Source organism: Stigmatopora argus, chromosome 16, assembly GCF_051989625.1.
Source record: "Stigmatopora argus isolate UIUO_Sarg chromosome 16, RoL_Sarg_1.0, whole genome shotgun sequence".
Taxonomy (NCBI): domain Eukaryota; kingdom Metazoa; phylum Chordata; class Actinopteri; order Syngnathiformes; family Syngnathidae; genus Stigmatopora; species Stigmatopora argus.
Window position 1 is genome coordinate 2,355,802 of NC_135402.1, and position 22,019 is coordinate 2,377,820.

The 22,019-nt window shown below is 38.0% G+C and overlaps 1 protein-coding gene across 11 annotated transcripts in view; it reads right to left on the reverse strand.

Moving 5' to 3' along the window:
* vav2 (vav 2 guanine nucleotide exchange factor) overlaps positions 1 to 22,019 on the reverse strand; it is a 106,319-nt gene that overhangs the window by 23,007 nt on the left and 61,293 nt on the right. For all 11 annotated transcript variants that reach the window (XM_077623418.1, XM_077623427.1, XM_077623420.1 and 8 more), the window contains 6 exons: positions 14,279 to 14,337; positions 8,415 to 8,483; positions 3,523 to 3,628; positions 2,050 to 2,148; positions 645 to 713; positions 395 to 495 (listed from right to left, as the gene is read on the reverse strand). In XM_077623418.1, coding sequence (XP_077479544.1) covers positions 395 to 495; positions 645 to 713; positions 2,050 to 2,148; positions 3,523 to 3,628; positions 8,415 to 8,483; positions 14,279 to 14,337 — 503 coding nt within the window. The remainder of the gene's footprint in view (positions 1 to 394; positions 496 to 644; positions 714 to 2,049; positions 2,149 to 3,522; positions 3,629 to 8,414; positions 8,484 to 14,278; positions 14,338 to 22,019) is intronic.

The following is a 22,019-nucleotide window of genomic DNA, read 5'->3' on the forward strand; positions in this document are numbered from 1 at the left end:
TTATTGAATCTTTAGATGCCCAAATGAAATAACCTCATTTTTAATTTTAAGTACACTATTTTTCGGACTATAAGTCGCACCCGAGTATAAGGCGCACCTGAGTATAAGTTGCACTACCAAAGAATTTCACAATGCAAGGGAAAATATAGTGTTATAGCAGTATAAATAGCATTTTGCACATTTTTTTATAACTATAGCCTATCAAACAAAACATTAGCTGTTGGGTGTCAGAGTGGAAAAAAAAAAAAGATACGAGTCAAAGTACGAAAAAAAAATTGCGACTTTAAGTCCGAAAAAAACGGTACATTTATTATTATGCTGATGTACTGTATTTGAACTCATATGGCGCATCTTTTAATGAGCACAACATCTACACACAAAAACATTTGCCTACCGTTCTTTAAAGTCGAGAAAGATCTTTCCCAAAGCGTTTCCTCCAGTCACCATGTTGAGGTCGATGGCACGAAGAAGGGCAAAATGTACTTTGATCACGTCCTGACGAAAAGGAGGCCATTTTTAAAATACACCCACCATTTCCTTGATTTTGGACGTGCAAATCAACATTATTTCATATTCAAAGAACCCCTTGTACATGACAATTTTTGTGAATTATTCACATTAAGAAGTGTAAAAGTGTCATTTACCTCGAGGTTGACAAAGATGGCCTCCATGTCCTGCGGACTCACAAGTTGCCTCAAAGGAATCATGTAGTTCTTAAATGGAAAATGACACACGACGTTGCATATTTTCCAACAACGTACAGTTTTATTGCACTTTCAATTCTGCTGGTGCTCCACTTTTCGGCCTGTCGCATTCCATCATTGTAATACTAACAAATAGATCAACAACAAGTGCTGAAGGCTTTATTAACCTCGACTCAATTAAGCTTAACGAGTCTTGTGATCATAAGGAGGTTGTTTACACTCATTTAGGCTTATGTCGGTCGGTGTGATGCCGGAAACTCAAGATACTCATTTTATTCAATGGAATTAGTCAGGCTTGTAATTTGTTTCTGTCTATCAAATCACAAATGAAGCCTTAAAACAGGGAAGTAAGCAATGTTGATTTCAACAATACTTCCTTAGTGAAGTGAGTAGATACATTTTTTGTGCCATATTTCAGTGCAGTTTTTGTGCATTAAGAGCGCGACTGAATTGTCAATAAGATTGGGAAAAAAGACATATATATATATATATATATATATATATATATATATATATATATATATATATATATATATATATATATATATATATACACACACATACACGTATAATTGTTCTTCACGCTTGAGCGACCATTAATCCAACAACAATTTGAAATATGTTATGCTAGTGCATAAATTGTTGCTAAAATATGCACAGCACGTTAAAACAACATGTTCACACACAATTGTAATGCAATTTAGGCAATTTAAATGAAATAAAGTACTTTTAATGCAGTTTATAATGTTCATAGTCGTTTTTAAGCTCCAAAAATTAGTTTAACCATGTCTCAATGTTAATAAACACTATTTTAAATACACTACGCGAATTTTTGCGTAGTTTTACAGCCATAGAAAAGAAATAACCACGATGTTAATTCATTTCTAATTGATTTTCCCCATTTAATGCGTGCAGTTGTGACGAATGCAGCCGCATTTTACGGAAATACTTTTGGATGAATCCCATTCGGAGCCTACTAAAATTTCATGTCTAGTATTATAGTGAATCAAATGCATGATCACACACAGCAATCAACATTAGATGCATTTGCCAATAAAAAAAAGGATGCCTAATGTTGTGGCTGTGAGTGTCTGTGCGTGTGAAATTGTTCATAGCGCAAAAGATCAGTTCTCTCTTGGCAGCCAATCGGGTAATAAACACTATTGATCTCTTCCTCTGGCATTTGTGCTCGCCAGCGAAGCTGACAATAACTGACGCTTTCATGCTGTGGTCGGGCAGGCCCACACCAGAGATACAGACACCAAGTCAAACGACTTTGGGGTTCCGGAAATAAGAGAAAATAAAGCAAAATTGTTGTTGCATAAAAAGACATGTTCTCAGTCACCTTCTCTATGTCTTCTAGAGTCTTGTAATACTTTGCCTCCGTCTCCTGAATCTCCACTAAGCAGCAATTCCTCTTGTCATCTTCTGTCATGCCCATTTTCTAGAAAATACATATTCCAGATTACAGATTTATTTTAACCGGAGCATAGGATGAGTAGTGGCTACTTTTTAAAATATCAGCATGCTATGAAAAAGGGGTGTTTTGTTGCTAATCTCGATTAATAGGGCATATTTTATGAGCACACTGAACAATTATAAACTATACACCTCTAAAAATAAAATAAAAAACACTATAACGATATTTATTTAAAATGTAATGACTAGATCAGGTTTAACTTTGGACTATAAGACTCTAAAAACAAATTTAAAAACACTGTATAACTATATTAATTTAAAATGTAATGACAAAATGAGGCGTGCATATATTTAATTTCTAATCTCGGCATTAGGTATTATTGAAAACAGGGTAATGTTCATATTCTGTTTATGTTTATCTACGATATACGCAGCTTGTTGTGTGACGGATGAGGTGTTTGTTGACGCCGTGTAGCATTGAAGTCATACTGGGATGTCACATTGGTTCCCATGGGCACTGATCACATTTTGGGACCAGCTGCCCTCTACATCTAATTAACTAACTAATTGGTAAGTCATCCTTGGAGGATGGTAATTCTCTTTTTGGTTTGTGATGGCGGTGAGTGTGGGGGAGGGTTGGAGAGTCCCCTTTGATGCCGGTATTGATCATCATAATTACAGAGGTACTCACCTGCATGTATCTGATCTGCAGCATGAGAAAGGCAAAGCAGTCAAAAATCAAGTCAAAGCGACCAGGAATAATCACGATGCACATTTATGACCGGTAATATCGCTTGAGTTTTTTTTTTTACTAGGTCTACAATGTCTTCTGTGTCTTATGACTGTCTTGCTACTGCAACCAAGAAATTTCCCGAATACGGGATGAAATAAAGTTCTAATCTAATCTAATTTTATTGTCCACATTTTGTTTGAAAAATGACATCATCAAGCTTTCTCTCCTGGAGGCTTACTTCATCTTGCTTGTATTACCATTGCATTGCTGCTTATATTTTGTAATTATTTTCCTTTTTCATAAAACAAGATGTAGTAGAAATATTTTGTTTATGTTCTAGTCATTGACCACTTGACAGACAGTACAGGTCTAATTACAAAGCTGAAATTGTATGATTGACAGCCAAGGAAGGATAGAATATGAGTCGAGGAAATGCAATTACATTTCATTTCAGGCTAGGTGAATAAATATTAACCTCTTTATTTTCTCACTGTTATACTTGATTTTATCTGTGTGGATTCTAATATCGGAATTTAGACAAGTGTTTGTGCCCAAATGGGTGCAGAGCCTTTTTATTCTTGTCATTTGATGCTGTTTTAAGGATTTCTAAAGAGGCTAGAAGAGCGGAAATTGGATGAGGTGAGATGTTTAGCTCAAAGCTCTCACCATGGGTTGCCGAACTTCCACCTTAATGATGTCCTCGTATATGTCATCGCCATCGTCCTCACACGGTACGCAGTCGTAGATGTCATCCTCACCCAGATCGTGCTCGCTGGAGAGAACACAAGAACCACGTAAGCCAAACTTGACCATGTCATCTTTTAAAAGCTTTACCACCAGCAACCTAGAACTACAATTTGAGGTAAAAAAAACAGACAAATTTGTGCCGTTTAATTGGGCATGAACTTTACAATGACATGATGGAATTGATCGATGTTACATGAGCAACATGTAAACTCATTGTGGATGCTTAAATTTTAACATACTATTATTCTGAACAGGAATACCAAAATATGTACCATGGGTCCATCTACAAATATTATGAACTCCATACCGTGCATGAAAGGCGCAGTAAAGGAATGAAAACCTGAGCACTCATGAATTAGGTTACATTTTCTGTCTGGTTACCACAGTGACGAGCCACGGGGTGTATTGGCTGTTTGCGTGCAATCAGACAAGTCGCTCAGTGGCACCAACGCGATGGTTACATTTGAGTGGGGTGGGGAGGGGAGAATGACAAAACAGATCGCAGTTACAGAGCAAAAATCCCCCCAAAGGTTAGAATGCATTGCTTTTCAATAATAGGAGTATTATGTTTAGTTTCTCTGCAATGGGGCTCTGGTTTCTGCAGTGGTACATCGGAAGGGGCTCATCCATCATCCCGCAGCATTCCAACTGATGCATTCAAAGAGAACAGGAAAAAAGACATGCAGTGGTACCTTTACTGACAAAATGAATTTGTTCCAGAAGTGGTTTCGAAAAGAGAAGTATTTTACATAGGAAATTTTGAATTTGTTCTAATATCCCCAATATATGATCAATTCATTTCTTTAAAAATGATCAAAGTGCACTCTATGATGCCGATTTGAAAAAAAAATACAGGAACAGAAAGTGTATTTATGTTTTGAGTGATCTTTGGGAGATTTTGCGTTCAAAACTTCAATTTTTTTGTATCTTGGAGCAAAATGTTCAGGAAAACCTGAATATTTCATAAGTAGGGACATCGGCACGGTTATACTGGAGATAAAATTCATTGCCTTGCATACGGTTGACAATACAGAACAACTTTTTACTGCTTCAAGTGACGCTGTCAACAATGAAATGTGATTTTGCATTGGCGCCATCTACGAAACAACAAGTGTGTTGCTGGATAAACTACTTTGCAGCAACAAATGCCTTTGGTGTGCTCCATCTATTTTCCAGCTATTGACTTTTCATGTCAATCTTCCCAAGGGATTAATGGAGCAAAATAAACTGCACAGGGGGTGGTGACATAAATCTTTGGCGAGAGTGTTTGCTTCAGAATGGAAATCCACGGGTGTCTTTTTTACACAAGAAAAACTCCCTCGGCGGATGTTGCCAATCGTGCTTTGTCAATTCCAGGATGAACTTGTTTCACTGTGACTTGAGGGATGTGAAATCTTGACAGGGGAAAGGTTTAGGTAAATCCAAGTTGACCTTATTGACCCAGGAGACCTCAATTAGAGCTGAGATGCCTTAGCGCAAGTCTTATTTTAAATTACAACGTTGATTTATTCTGACAACCTAATGGCCCAATCTCACTTGACACAATTCTTGCGTATCCTTCGAGTGAAATAAGGTCAAGTAGCCTCTTACAGACATGTAAACAAGATAAGTATAGGCTTCCAACCATGCTAACTATGTGCAGAAACGAATGACATATTCATGATTTTATTCGTTGATAGCGTGTTAAATAATACGCCTCGCATTAAGACGACCTGACATTTTCCCATTAAAAAAAATGCGTGACCGGACGTTTCGTCGAAAGACGTTTGGTCCCCGGACGTTTGGTCGACCGGACGTTTGGTCGCCGGGTTCGCTCGCTGTCATATTATGACAGAGAGTTTACTGTTGATATTTTGATATTAGATATTTAGATATTAAACTCACTCTCTCTCATGATTATAGTTTTGAGAGCTGGTTTCAACAGTAACAACCCGGCGACCAAACGTCCGTTCTACCAAACGTCCGTTCTACCAAACGTCCGTTCTACCAAACGTCCATTCTACCAAACGTCCGTTCTACCAAACGTCCATTCTACCAAACGTCCGTTCTACCAAACGTCCGTTCTACCAAACGTCCGTTCTACCAAACGTCCGTTCTACCAAACGTCCGTTCTACCAAACGTCCGTTCGACCAAACGTCCATTCGACCAAACGTCCATTCGACAAAACGTCCGAGTACCAAAAAAATGTATCAATTAAAAAAGAAATAGACAATACAATGAAAAATACCACAAAAATGTAAGAATTGCAGCCTAAAATTAAAAGTAACATCTTTAAATAATAAGAAACAATAACAGTACATGTTTGCATATATTGCACATTTTTGCAATTGACCCCTAAGTTAGCGAGTACACGCTCCAGCACCCCCAAGAGGGACACCGCTGGCTGCGTAACGCCAATTTGAATAGTTCCTCTAATTTACTTGGGAAGCCTCCAATTCAAGTTTATTCGCGCGCAGCGGCTTAATGACACAACATTCTGTTAGACGACGAATCATATTTCATCATAACATTAAGCTGATTCATGCTAATGACTTTTAATGAAAACATTCTGTGCGGGGCTGTTGCTTTTAATGATCCCATATGCTTGGATTTTGTATCTTTTTATCTTCCAAGAGACTCTTGAGGAGTGTTATGTCAGGAAAATTGATTATTACGACTGAGAAAGAGCATTATTAGCCTCTTCCTCATTTTTACAGTTTACAGTCCTGTACTTATTTTAAACTGCGCCTCGATATTTCCCACAAATGAATATGTCTTTGAATGCGGGCTTGGTATATTTATTCCACATGCCGAGTGTGTGTATTTGGACTTGCTGATGAATCAATTATGCATGGCTTCATTGATGGAACTAAATGCATACATGGTCTTTTTGTAAAAGGTCACGAGCAACCATGTGGCAGAGTAGCATAATTACATCAATAAGATCAACCTTCCGTTCGTCACCGCGGGTCATCTTTTGCGCAAAAACACAAACACACACACACACACACACACACACACACACACACACACACACACACACACAAAGCATCCTTGGGAAAAAGTCTGTAAAATAGGGTTAATTGATTTTTTTCTGTTTGACTTTTCTTTTTGGCTTTTTAGAAGATTATTCGGCAAAACAAAACAAGGTAGATGTTATTGTATGTTTCTGTTTTTGTCCTGTTGACATCACCATTCAAAAACGAAAATGAGGCTTATAATGACTCGTATATATAATTTTAATCCACAAATATTTTTACCTTTGTGGCAAATTCAAATAAACGAAGAGGCGAAACATCCGTTTCATAGAATTGACTTTTTTTTTCTCCAGTTGGACGATTTGAGTGATTATTCCTATTTTTCTCGCCACTCTCCATGTGGTATATTTTAGTCAGGTTAAACGACATACTAATCCTGTATTAGCCTGCTTGGCTGCATTTTGGGAGATAGCGTACGTCACAATCATGCATCCCGTGGATGGATATCTACGGCTCACGAGCTTCCATTTCCTCCTCCCTGGATCCTCTTGTATCTCCATGTGATGAATGACACCCATCTCACAGCGGGTAACTAATTATAGCCCATTTATCGAAGTTGCCACCACGGGAAACAACGCCAAATCGGAGGAGGCCAGGCCATACGACTCGGTATCGCGGACGTTAAAACCCACGCATCCACGGAAGAAAAAAACAGCCTGGCTGGAATTGAGAGAATATTGCGAGTGTCGCTATGGCAACGGCCAGAATGACAGAGAGCTCCTTGCTTATTTCATTAGAGTTTTGAAGAAAGTGGCAATCAGAATTCAAGACTCACCAAATGTGCTATGTAATACTGTATAGTAGTAAGTCGGACCATTTAGAAGTTTACATACTGGCCGCCATTGACGGTTTGTTCATTCGCCCCTCCCCATCAAAATAGATTGGACGTTAATGGTACTGAAAGATACCAGTTTAAGTGAATTGGACATCTATCGTTGTCAATAGCAGGCAATGAGTTCGTTTTATCACTTTCTTGTTATTTTTCCTGTAAATTTTGTATCATATTTTTCATTTTGGGGGAATTTCCAGTTGTCGTTTTTTTGTTGTTGTTGGCGTTTCCTGCTGATTTTTGGCTATTTTTAGGTGACTTTTAACATCTGAATATTTGATTGACAGCTCAGAATGAAAATTTGACTTCACATTATTAAAGAAATACCTAAATTTACAGATAATAAAATATTTATAAAACACTTATTGTATGGAGCATGTTTGTATTATATCACGATAAACATGGGCTATTTTTGGGTGACTTTTAACATCTGAATATTTGATTGACAGCTCAGAATGAAAATTTGACTTCACATTATTAAAGACTGCATATTAGGGTCATAAAATTACAGCACAAAATAGTTTGATAATCAGAAAAAAATACCTAAAGATAATTTTTAAAGATTATTTTATAGATAATAAAATATTTGGAAACACTGTATGGAGCATGTTTGTATTATATCACAATAAACATAGGCTATTTTTAGGTTACTTTTAACATCTGAATATTTGATTGACAGCTCAGAATGAAAATTTGACTTCACATTATTAAAGACTGGATAATAGGTCATAAAATTACAGCACAAAATAGTTTGATAATCTAAAAAAAATACCTAAATCTGTAGATAATATTTGGAAACACTGTATGGAGCATGTTTGTATTATATAATGCTAAACATAGGCAGAGAAGTTTCTTCATATAGTGAGAATGAGCCACATTTTTTATATACGGTATACACAATTGTCTGCGTATGTTTGTGTGTGTGTGGGTGGGTGTGTGTGTATGTTATGTTGAATAAACTTACTCTGCCAGTTCCTCAAGGCTCCGGTACACATCATCCTCGTTTAAGGTTGTGTCTTCTGTGGGAAAAGGTCTGAAATACAAATATGGAATTAGATATTATTCCCCACCCGTGTTTGCGTGAATGTTTGGGCGTGGTGTCGCTTTTCCAAAAGGGTTTTTCTCTCTGTCAAATTGTCACTCCCGTGCGCATTACACACCTTCGTGGCGGATGGCATCAGTCATAAGAATAGAAAAAAAGAACAAATGTCAAAACATGTCGGCCCACTACTCATTGCCAACTTGGAACTCAAACTGCAAGCGAGCAGGGAAAACATTTATCGAGATTGATGGAGAGAAATGTCGTCTTTTGGACATTTTCAAGGACTTTCAGAGCTTGAGAAAACAGGAGACACCCAAATACTATTTGTCAACGATTATGGCAGGAAAATACGAACGAGTCGTGATGTATAACTCGTGTGTATTTCACCTTCTTGTTGGTAAGGTGACGCTAAAAACGACTGCTCGGAAGTGACAGTGTATAAAATTAATGGGTTAGTGATTAGCTCATTAAACACGAGTGAATCTATTTGAAATGTTAAATGCTCTGAGCAAACATTCTCAAGTGCATGATTAGCTCCTGCTTGGTTTTGACTTTGCTCCCAAAGGAGTTGATTGCTACAAATTAGAAAGCTATTGCTTCACTGTAACGTGTAATCTAAGACGATTAAAATCATGGAGGTGATAATGTCAGCCGCTTTGCTGAAACTGAAACATCACTAATATCAAGGGTCAGTTGCTTTTCACTTATTTAACGTCTTCATTTCTCTTCAGCCGATTCCATGTCTCATTTTTTTCTTCTTTTTCAGTTTTTGCCATTGATGCCTAGGGTACTCGGTCGTTTGGTCGCCGGTCTTTTGGTCCCCCGGAAGGTTATTGATGATTAGCATTTAAATCGTTGCTCAAATTCCCTAAATACAAACTGCGAATGACTATTTAGTCATACTTAATGCCCTAGTCATTATTAGGCTAAAGAAAAGCTCCAATTTTCCCGAACTTTTATTGTTTTTTGTTGGAGAACTTGTTAAGACCCTGACTGACGTCCCTTCTTAAAGGGACAACGCATGTACATACAAACTCTTCTACACTCACACGTCGGTCGACTTAGTGAAACTGCTCATGGCCATTGTTGGCTTTTATTGATGCGTAGACCGTCTTGTTTTACCTTGTTTTGTCGCCGGTCTTTTGATCGCCGGTCTTTTGGTCGCCGGTCTTTTGGCCGCCGGTCTTTTGGTCGCTGGTCTTTTGGTCGCCCGTTGTTTGGGTCCGGGCGACCAAAAGACCGCGACCAAAAGACCGACGATCAAAAGACCCAAACGACCGCACATGATGCCTAGCTCTTATTTTGTCATGACTCATTTAAAGTTTGTAGAAATTTCTTTTTTTGCTCGCTTGTTCTCCGTGACCGGACGTTTGGTCGCCGGACGTTTGGTCGCGGACGTTTGGTCGCCCGGATCCAAACAACCGGCGACCAAACGTCCGGCGACCAAAAGTCCGGCGACCAAACGGCCGATTAACCTTGTTCTCTGCTAAACACCATCTTTAATCCAGACTACTTTTTGTTCTCGTTAACAGGCACACTAAAAACGTGTCTTGGATGACTGAAATATTTTTCAGTGATACAAAATGCGTAATACATGTGGACCACAATAGGTGTGCTATGCTACGTTTAAAAAAATAAAAAATAATAAAAAGTGTAGTTTTGTCTCCTTTAAAAAACACTTATTAACAGGAACAATTTTCAACCCTCGGTTTAGTTGCCTTCGAAATTCCTCTTCATTTAATAACATCTTAGTCGTGAAAATACTAATAATAAGAAAAAGTTCTTCAGCGATGGATGCAACTCACATCAGCGCTGAACACGGGGTGCTTTCTCCCGAGCGCAATAACACCCCCACATTTGACGACCCCCTCCAATGAAATGCACACTATATTATAAGTTATTAATGGAGTCCCATAGGGCAAAATTTAATTACACAGTAGTTTGCGAGGCCGTGCCCTTGCCTCTATCATCTCGGTGTTTTTTTTGCGGAGCCAAGCACTCTCTAATGCTGCTGTTTTCATTTCTCCTAAATGGTGCAACAAGGTGCAATTGAACTATGTTTATAATTTCATCAGATCTCCTCTAACAGCCCGTCTCCTGGCTATTCACCGCCATTATTGGCTGCGCATGTTTCGCTAAGCTTTTTTTGGGGGGGAAGCCACAATAGATGTGCTGTGTTACGTTAAAAACAGTTTTGTCTCCTTTAAAAAAACACTTATGAACAGGAACAATTTTCATGTTGCTACTTATCTATGTTGACGACTAATTTATTATGTTGACGACTACTTATTTATTATGTTGACAACTACTTATTTATTATGTTGAGGACTACTTATTTATTATGTTGAGGACTACTTATTTATTATTTTGACTATCTATTTATTTATCATGTTGACAACCACTTATTTATTATGTTGATGACTACTTGTATATTATGTTGACAACTACTTATTTATGTTGACAACTACTTATCTATTATCTACATGACTATTTATTATGTTGCCGACTACTTATTTATTATGTTGCCAACTACTTATTTATTATGTTGACGACTACTTATTTATCATGTTGAGGACTACTTATTTATTATGTTGACTATTTATTTATTATGTTGACAACTACTTATTTCTTATGTTGACAACTACTTATTTGTTATGTTGACGACTACTTATTATGTTGACGACTGATTTATGTTGACGACTGATTTATGTTGATGACTACTTATTTATTATATTGACAACTATCTATTATGTTGATGACTACTTATTTATTATTTTGACTATCTATTTACTTACTAATTTATCTGTTCATTTGTTTGTTTATTGTTGTTATTTGTGCACCTCCCTACTCATTTATTTATTATTTCTTACTTATTTATTGATTATTCACTTAGTTAGTTATTATTTATTGATTATCTATCTGTTTGTTTTTTGTTGTTATTGCACACATTGTGGTGAGGCTATAAATCTCATTATACTTGCATTATTATTGATTATTTATCTGTTTGTTTATTGTTATTATTTGGGCACTTCTCTATTGATGTTGTTGACTACTTATTTATTATTTCTTACTTATGTATTGATTATTGATTCGTCTATTTGTTTGTTGTTGTTATTGTGCACTTTGTGGTGAGGTTTTAAATCTCATTATACTTGTATAATGAGAATAAAAGCATTTAATTCAATTCAACTGAGGCCCTCTCTTTACGCACGTGACACAACAACATCGGCTTTCTCTTGTCGTAACACATTTTGGCTCCGTAGTCCAAACTATTGCAGGCGTTGCTTTCGTACAGCCATGCCTTTTTTTTTTTTTTTATTAATACCATAAATTTAACAAAGCCTTAACCATGTGGAATTTTCCGCACTGTCCATAAACTAAATTCCAGGCATAAAGGGAATTGTTGGCACATGCGGGGACCGGTTGGCCCTTCCCGCGGATCAGACGGTGGCGGAAAGCAGAACGCTGGTGTCGTTATGAGATGGGAATTGGGCTCATATAGGCAAGCGTGGAAAGGGGCTTTGTGTCCCTGGATGCAACTTTGCTTTTTGCTACGCTCAATAAATCACTAAAGCTAAAGCCATCTTGCACACGTTTGCTGCTTATTCCCTGTCCTTTCTGGGCTTTTAAATGTGGCACGTTTGCTTCCTTCAAAGTCACCTTACTTAGTGAAGTGGCAGAAAAACGGTGAGGATTGTAGCGACATTTCTTGTTGTGAGATATTGTCAAAGCAAATGGCGGAAAATGGCGCAAATACATACAGAAAGGGTCGTACGATGTGATGGAACGAATGGACGACGTGAACAGAATTCCATGCAATTTTTGTAGTAACTTTTTTTGGGGGTGGATATGTTTGACAATCGAGAAAATCTAATTCAGTGCAGCAGTTTTTTTTATTTACTTATCGAGATTTTACGTTGCTCATGAGGTTACCACAAGAGTCAAAAATTGATTATATCATTGATGGATCTCAAGTTGATGGCATGGTTTTGTGGAAAACATTTTTAGCAATTAGTGGGTCAAATTATTATCTCAGGGGTGGTCCGGTATGCCATACAACATAGAATTTTATGACTCAGACCCCCCAAAAAGATCTCACAGCCCTGTGAACGAATGAATAAAATTTTGAAACTGGCGTTATAAAGAGGGGAACTTTGTTAATTGTGATGGAATTCAAAGGAGATGCCGACCAGCCAAGAGGAAGTCTTCAATCTGAGCGGAGCCGTGACGGACACAAGAACGATCAAGGCCGCAAAGCACTGAGTCGAATCAATGGGCCTCGACAGTATATCAATGGAAACCTCCATGGCGTTGATATGGGGAGATTTCACGTAGCTAAGAGCTCTCTGGTCACTTTAAAGATCAATGGATTCATCCGATGTGCTTTCTCGGAGCATTATTTGACACGACGGGACAATTATCTGCTTGGAAAACTTGATAAAGCCAAAATTGACTCTAGGGTAAGAGCACCAAGGTCGTAGAAGCCTTACCCTTAAGATTGCCTTAAAAAATCATTGAATTTGACAATTTCCCTCGTGTAAGCCGCCCCCTGATTCACAATTTCCACCTCCTTATTTTAATAGGGAGTACAAATGTGTTACTTTGAAGGGAAAATCTTAAGAAAAATCTGCGCACGTGGTATTTCTGAGATACTGTATAAATCGTCTGCTGGATTGAGCGGTACAACCAGGAAATCTGTCCGTAGCGGTCTAGTTTGTCATCCTTAGGTAAGATAGCGTTTTTTTTTCCACGTTTTACGCAAGATACGTTTTTTTTCCTTGAATTTTATTCACGGACATCAAAATAAATTTGGTTTAGTGTTTTATCTGTTTATCTTTTCTCTATTTTGAAATAAATAACCTTTTCGGCCGCATTGTCTTGTGTTATGGCGTTTCGTCTTTGCCAACTTGCAGTTTCGTGCATGTCAAGTCTAATTTGTGCACATATAAGCCATACCCTAGATTCAGTCATCTTTTTTGCGACAAATACGACGTATATGCAAGAAAATACAGTAGGGCCTACCATATTTTCTTGCATATACGTCGTATTTGTCGCAAAAAAAGATGACTGAATCAAGGGTACGGCTTATATATGCACAAATACACCATGGGTGGCCAATTCGGAACCTTGCGCTTGACTCAGTCTCATTCTTCTAATAGCATCGGATGATCATCTAGAGAATTTTCACTGTTAATAAGGTTTTTACGAATTAATTGATCCATGGACTGCTGCAATTTAACCCTGCCCCCGAGTTCGTGTTCTAAGGTAAGCGATTTCCACCAATGGCCAAACGTGCATCAGTTTCATCACACACATCCCAAAAAAAAAAGAGTGTTAAGAGGTGAAAGTCATCAGCCTGGGTTGTGTTTATTAATAGCAGGAGACATGAGCTCGCTTTCTGTCATTTTCATTCTGCTTTTATTTCCTGGCGTGCCTCCTAATAGCTGTGCGCCATTAACTCATTACTCAGACTGATAAAATGCCTTTTAATGTGTTGTTGGAGCTCTGAGCCGTTTGAGAAAATGAAGAGGAATCACAAGCCCATTTTAGGGCGGAAAATAGTATTGCGATGCATCTCTATTTCGTTTTTGTCTTTCGATAACACTGCGGCGTTGTTTTGGTGACAGGTGAAAATTAAGAGGGAATATTTGGCGCCTAAAAAGCTGACAGTCACCAGGTGTAAATTAATTGCAGCACATGGAGTGATTCATTTACACCACGTAACGAAGTCAGAAATGCGGAAATTGGAGTTCCGGTGATAAACAATGGAAAGAATGGAAATTTACCTGATTCCTTTAATTTGTGCAATGCTGTGATGGGAGATTCTTGACAGTGTGGAGATCACCTAAAATGAAGAAAAATAATAATAATATAAACTTTCCTGTTCATAATCCTTGAAAAGTATAAGCAGTGGACATAGAATAGAATAAACAAATAGAATTTATCTTTTTTTTTGAGCTACTAGAAAGGATAACATTTTGCAGGATGAGAAAAAGCGACATAGACAAGGACTTTTGAATAGAAAAATAATCACTGAAACATTAAAGATGTGCCGAGACGTAACTAGAAAACCTTTTAAAAAAAAAAATAGTAATTCACATCATTATATGATTTATGGTTTCAACAAATCTGAGACTTTTACATGTTTTGTTGATTTGGACTTTTATTGCAACTGTAACTCGCTCAAAGTTTTATATTTCTCAGTCAGAGCAATAAATATGATACTGATAATGATCTGCTTTGTGCATATCTTTCAAGAGTTTCCTTCTTCTGAGTATCAATTATATTCAAATAGAATGCAAATGTGTGCAAATTTAACATCTATATTGGCTTACATTATATTTCTTATAGTATTGTTTACACTGGTTGAGTAGTTAGCACATCTTCCTCACAACTTTCATGGGTTTTCTCCGGGTACTCTTCCCACATCCCCAAAACATGCATAATAAATAGGCAGATTGAACAATATTTAAATTCGAAAATTCACTGTGAAAGCTTGTTTATCTATTTATCCTACAATTGACCAGAAATGCACCCCACCTTCTGCCCATAGTTGGCTAGGACAGGCTCCAGCACCCCCGAGGCCCTCGTCAGGAAAAGCGAGACAGAAGATAAACAAATGCGAATTGTAGGTATGTTTGCGCATAATTGCTATAAATCATTGACATTGTTAAAATGCTTGTGTGTTCATTTGATATGATTAAATGCTGCCTGTAAATTTCATGCAAGAGCTTCTTTATGTCTGAGGACAGATGGTGTGCTTTCAAGGTCTAACAGTGCCAAGTTTAGGACAACAAGGGAGTACACACACACACACATACACATACACACCCACCCACCCACGTACGTAGACCCTCCCGATCTAAAAGCCTGCCTCTAATGCCTCATTAACCACTCGTGAGGGTGTTTCAGCGTCCAATACCGTGGCAATAGCAGATGCCTCCTCAAGCAAGAGGACAAAATTGTTATCCCGGCCACTCTTGCTCGGCAGGTGTTTCGCGACGTGGCCTCTCGTTGTCAAAGCCAGGAGCATTTGGAACATTCAATTTGAAAAGAAAGCTACCACTGAAGGGCTACTTAGCTTGAGTGCCCCCCCATGCAAGTGGATTGCCTGGTTAAAAAAAAGCTGGATTCAAGGGCGGTGACTAGCTTGAGGGGGGTAGGAATTGGAATCGGAGATGGTACTATTGTTTTTTGGGGGGTAGCAAACAGTTTTGATCAGTCACGATGTACCGACTCTAAAAAAAAACAGTAATGGACACGAGCTTCTGCTCATTTGAATAACTTGTCCACTTTCGACAATATGTTAACCATAAAAATAGGTTTACCTCTTAGGGATGAGTATTTGAAATAAGTGCTATTGTCATTGTTCAAATACGGGGAACTGAATTTTCCTGTTCAGAACAACAGAGAGGAGTAATTTAGTTGTTTCTTTAACAGGTACATTTCTACTACACGAAAATTTATCATATTCAATTATCATGTCAATGGTTTATTAAATAGTTTATTTAAATCCTAGGAATGATTATCTTCTAAGCTATTATTGTTAGGAAACAGCATATCCAATTTAATTATCACCACAATAGTTTATAATATAGTTTATTTAAATCTTAATAGGTATGTTTATCTTTTCCTAAGCTATTATTGTTGGGAAACAGCATATCCAATTTAATTATCACCACAATAGTTTATAATAGAGTTTATTTAAATCTTAGGTATGTTTATCTTTTCCTAAGCTATTATTGTTAGGAAACAGCATATCCAATTTAATTATCACCACGATAGTTTATAATATAGTTTATTTAAATCTTAACAGGTATGTTTATCTTTTCCGAAGCTATTATTGTTAGGAAACTTATCAGATTTAATTAGTTTATCATATAATTTCCTTAAATCTTAATAGGTACCGTATTTTCACGACTATACGGCGCATTGTACTTTTTAGCCGCAGTGTCAGTGACGAGTGCTATTTCTGTATTTTACACACACAAAGGACGCACCGTTTTTATAGACGCAGCCAGGCATGGCAAAACATACACCAGCTTAAACATACACGCTACACCCAAACATACACGCTACACCCAAACATACACGCTACACCCAAACATACACGCTACACCCACTCGCTAAAACACGTTTTTTTATTGGTCCATATATAAAGCGCACTGGATTATAAGGTGCCCTGTCTATTTTGGAGAAAATTTAAGACTTTTCTGTGCGCCTTATAGTCGTGAAAATACGGTATGTTTATATTTCCTAAGATATTATAGTGAGAGGGAGAGTCGATAACACGCCTTAAAATCATGGAGGGAAAAAAAACGACTACAAATATCCGCCAAAGTGAAAGAATTTGAACTAGACAAGAGGATGATCACATTGGACGAAGCCCAGCTGGTCTGTCAATTTGCTGGCAAAGTTTCAGAGAGGTCAAAGCGGGGCTAAAGTCTGGACGGTTCACGGTGGTGACGAGACTTGAGCGTGCCAGCATTGAGCCTTTTAGGATGGCTTACTCACATCGTAGAGAAAAGTCTATTTAAATTAAACCTGGAGTGTCCTTGACGTGAAGCAGTCATGCTGTCATTTTCAAAAAATCCATATTTGCCACTGAAAGACTTGTTCGTGTTTGTCCCTGAATGGGGTCATTCACAATATTTCTGCTGTGTTCTCGTTGCAAGTGTATAAAATAAATAAAAATGGTGTCTTATTTGACTAAAATACATTACCATTTTGCAACTTACAAAAGAATATGTCCAATGCCTTCTAAATTATGTGTAGATAAGGTAAATTCCCCTCAAGTCAAGATAAGTAAAGACAATGTTCTCAGTTCCATTCAACAAAGCCTCCCTTTATGAGTCCATTGATTAAATTCGATATTTTGGTGTCACATTTCCCTTTGTAATTTTCAGTCCGCCACGATTCCTGTGATCCATCCCACCTCGAATATACTCTCCACACCCTTTTTTCTGATCCTTTGGTGCAGGCAAAGCCTGTGAGTCTTTACACATTATTAATTTCCCTCTCATCTCATTCTCCCCAGGGGTCGTAACGCCATGGCCAGCCAGAGACTAAAGCTTCTTTACCCCTCGAGGAATATAGAAAATGCGACACAACAGAGCGATAGCTTGGCTTTCCCAGATCCCAAACTAATACTTTAACCTTATCCACCAATATTCTGGGGTTATGGTATTCCCCTCACCCACATTTTGACCCTATGAATAATGGTAGTCGCCATGGTTTTGCTATTGAGTTCTTTTTATTCACGTGAGAGCAAAATCTGTCTTGATTTTCAACTTGTCTTTAAACGACAGATAAAAAAAAACACGCTAAATAAAATTAAATTCAAATTGTCCAATTTTAGGTTCATTAGAAACAATCTAACAACTGAGTTAGCAAAATTATATTTTGACACAATGATCATATCACACATGACTTACTGCCTAACTTGCAAAACTACACTAAAACCAATTGAAACCATGTATAAGGAATCTCTGAAAGTATTGGACAGAAAGCCAAAAACACACCACCACTGTCAGATATTTTTTTTTAAATACAAACGCCTGAACTGGAACAATACTGTTAAACATGCAGATGGCACTTTAGTTTACAAAATCTTCCAACACAAAGCTCCTCCTCCACTGCAAGATATTGTAAAAAAAAAATCCAACACATCAACAAGGGCTGGCTCTAGAGGTGACTGTGTAGTTCCCTTAAAAAAAGCACCTTCTCTTTTCATACCTGGGACTCAATATCAATTAACATATGTGAACTCCCGTCTCTGAACCTCTTGGCCAATCATCTTAAAGCCTGGCTGTGAGATGAACACTTGTGATCACAATGCTGTCTAAAACTGTGCTACGTGTGTGTCTGTGCATGTGTGTGTCTAATATACGTCATCGTTTATCTTCAACCTACACAAGGGACTAAAGATGGAAATTAGCCCTCGGCTACAAACTTACATATTTACATACACGTTCATTAACATGAATATAAATATGTTCATTAACATGTGCTGTCCCTTATTAAATAAATCAAACTCAAATGTGAAACCAGGCGACGATGAGCTGACTTTAATTGGAGTGAAACGGCAGTTTCGGCAAGAAACGGGATGGCAGGAAAATGGGTGATGGTTTTCAGGCCAAATGTTTGGTATACTTTGCAATGCCAGACTCACCATATGTTCTTTGTCCCTGAAACGACCCTCGTCTCGATGTTGTGCAAGCAAATACATCCCATTTTCTAGGGTCACAAGCCATTACGAAATCTTTAATCTCATAACAGTGCGTCAAATGAAGTCCAGTCATCTCCAAATGAAAATGAAAAAAAAACACCAGAATTATTGGCATTCATCTGCAACGCTCAGATCTTGCACCATAAAGCGATGCGAGTGTTGGAGGTAATCCAACGTGCCTTGATCGTGTGATATATTTATGAAGACTTCACACTGCAATGGTCTGCTTAAAGTGCCGAGGAGGAATATAGAATAAGGCTTGACAAGAACATAGGACTGAGAACAGATGGCTAAGCACGAACTCTGAATGTCGGACATGAATAATAGACTGAAAGACAAGGAACGGCATGTTTTTGCCTCACTGTCCCACTGCCTCTGGGAATTCCTGTTATTCAAACATTCTCTCATTGCTCTTTTAGTTAGAGATGCAGAACCTCAACTCAAACTGCTGTTTATAGTTTACTTTGAAGCGAAATTAGTCATAAATGAAACTCAACCATTAAATAGAATGGAATACGTTCCATTGGCAACTAGACATGTCTCGGACTCAGATGGACATACTTTTCAAATTCACCACCTTGCGTAGCAACTTTCTCCTTCGCATTGACAATTACAATTCTAACACCCCCAAATCAAATAATCAACACCCAGGGTCGTTATTTTATGACAACTTGGCTACTGAAATCTCGCCAGCGGCCGTTGCATATCTAATTTATTCCAATTAGAACTAATCTGCTTTACATACGGCATCATAATGCAAAATATGGTTGGCAGAATTGGTGAGCGAAAAAGAGCAACTGTAATATTTGGTAAGAGGACATTCTTTATAAAACAAATGATCTCACAAAGCTAATAGAAAACAATGAAGGGGACCGTTCATGTTCTATTTTTAGAGTTCAGTACTACATAGTTTTGGAATAAATACAACTCTGACCAATTTACAGTTTCTGAATGAACAAGAAAAACAAGTTCTGATCAAAATCATGTCATTTGACCACTGCAAATCCTTAAACGATTGGTCTCCACTCGTCGGCTCATGTTAAAAGTTGCCGAATGTTATAAGAAGCTTGAGCCTGCGTAAATCCTGACCGCAGTCAGATTGGCAATTGCCACATTGAACTAAATCCCCTCAAAGCAGCCCGTCTATCCGCTTGATTACAGCCGATTTCACTGTACAAGAAAAGCCTTTGGTCAGGCCTTTGGGCCAAATGAAGTGTGTGTGAGTTTGTGTGTTGTTGTTGACCTAAAGACTCCATTTAACACGGATGCCACAAGGAATGACGGTTAGCCTACAGAGGGCACTCAGTCTACACTAAAAAAATAAAAATAAACTACAGACAGAACTCACAGAGAAGTGTTACTCACATCAAGGAGAAGACTTTGGGTCCATTTCCTAGAGCCGCTAATATGAATTATTGATGTGATTAAGTGGTGCGGATCAATCTAGGCCTTGTTTGGCTTTAACGCTGGTTCGATCTTGAAGGCGGAGGGTCAACGGCGCCTAATTTGTACGCAAAAATGTACTCCACGGATCGCAATGCCGAAACGACATCTGGCGATTTGCTTCAGCCGTATCGGCGAACCGCCTCATTTCCCATCGCACCCACAGAAAGCCGCTCACCTGTGTGTTCTTGTGTAGTAATGCAAAGCATCCGGGCAGGACTATTACACACAAAGGTCAACCACACGCTGCGCAAAAACCACAAATTGTGCAGGCGGACACATTCACAAATCAATGGTGCATTACCATATTTTCCACACTAGAAGCTGCACCTTCAATAAATTACTTATCTTAAAATTGGTTTCATACATAAGGTGAATCAGATAATAAGATGAAGTAGTAGTAGGGGATTGTTTTAGAGTACATCCAATAGATGGAGCTGTGCTAAAGGAATCTAATACAATGATTAACCAATATTGATCCATATATAAGGCACGCTAGCGGCTTCTCGGAAAATTGCAGTCTTTTAGTCGCACCTTATAGTGCAGAAAATATAACAGATGCTCATAAAATGCCTCGCAAATGGATGCCAAAATCATTTTCACAAAGGCGTGGTTAAGAGTTTGAGTCAAGGTCAGTAAGGCGCTGCGGTCTTTTGATAAACTTATTAGCGCCCTCTCTTGATGTTTCAATGCGTTTGATCGGGATGCTGATTTAATATTTGGTGGCACATTGACAGCTGACAAACCAGTATGAGGGAGTGTCGCAAGCAGTGTAGATGTCTCACACAAAGTTTGTTTCAATTTTAACTAAATAATGGCTCATGACTAGAAAACAAAACTGCAAATATTTCTTTTTTTAAAAAACATCGTATTTCTTAAGGTGAAACCATAATTCTTAAAAAACAGGCCCAATATTTTAGCAAACTTGGCACAAAATTTACCAAAGCTATACCAACTCTAGTAAATTTTTACTAATTCCGGAAGAATAGAATAAACCGAAAAATGAGTCTCAAAAAGCCCTTTACACACAAACTACTCACAATTGATGTTCCAACTCATACAAATACGTTTGATAGCTTCTGACTATAAGGTGGAAATAGAAAGAGCAATAACACGTAACCACGTTTGAGCTTTACACTGATGTCAAATTGCCTTGAAAGCGGGCCTTTTAAAGTAAGCTGGTTTGAAATGGGATTTCAGATTTGTCAACGGTGGAGTGTACATTAGGGATGATCCCTGAGAAAAAGCTGTGAGGGCTATGGTGAGACAAGGGCTTAAGCCGGTTAGAGTGATAAAGGACAAACTGGGGATCACGGGGAGGAAACTGCATTTCCCTTCATGTGGAAGTGCCGTGTGTTGATCAAGCTATGATTTTCAAGGCCTGATCAGGTCATGGCACCTTAACCGGCTGATTTTTTTGCACCAATCGTGCAGATGACCGTTCGGTATGCGACTGACCGACAGCATTATCAGAACAAATGGAATTAACCAACAGGCATAATCCAGTTGCCCTGTGGGGGAGAGGTGGTCAGCCCACAAGCCTCTGTGGGAGGAGATAAGAGAAGAGGGGGACGTAACCACCCCCCAAAATCATAGAAATATCTCAATTTTCTATTTTAAAGGATAAAGACTTTTTATAAACCAATAAAAAATATAAAAACTATGTTATCACATACTTATGTGAAAGGATTTTGAACTAGGTCTACAATGTCTTGTGTGTCTTGTGTTTGTCTTGCTACTGCAACCAAGAAATTTCCCGAATACGGGATGAAATAAAGTTCTAACCTAACCTAAAAAAGTATTACGCTATAATGTAAAAGTCGTAGTATTGACAGGTTAAGGATATATTAGTAGTT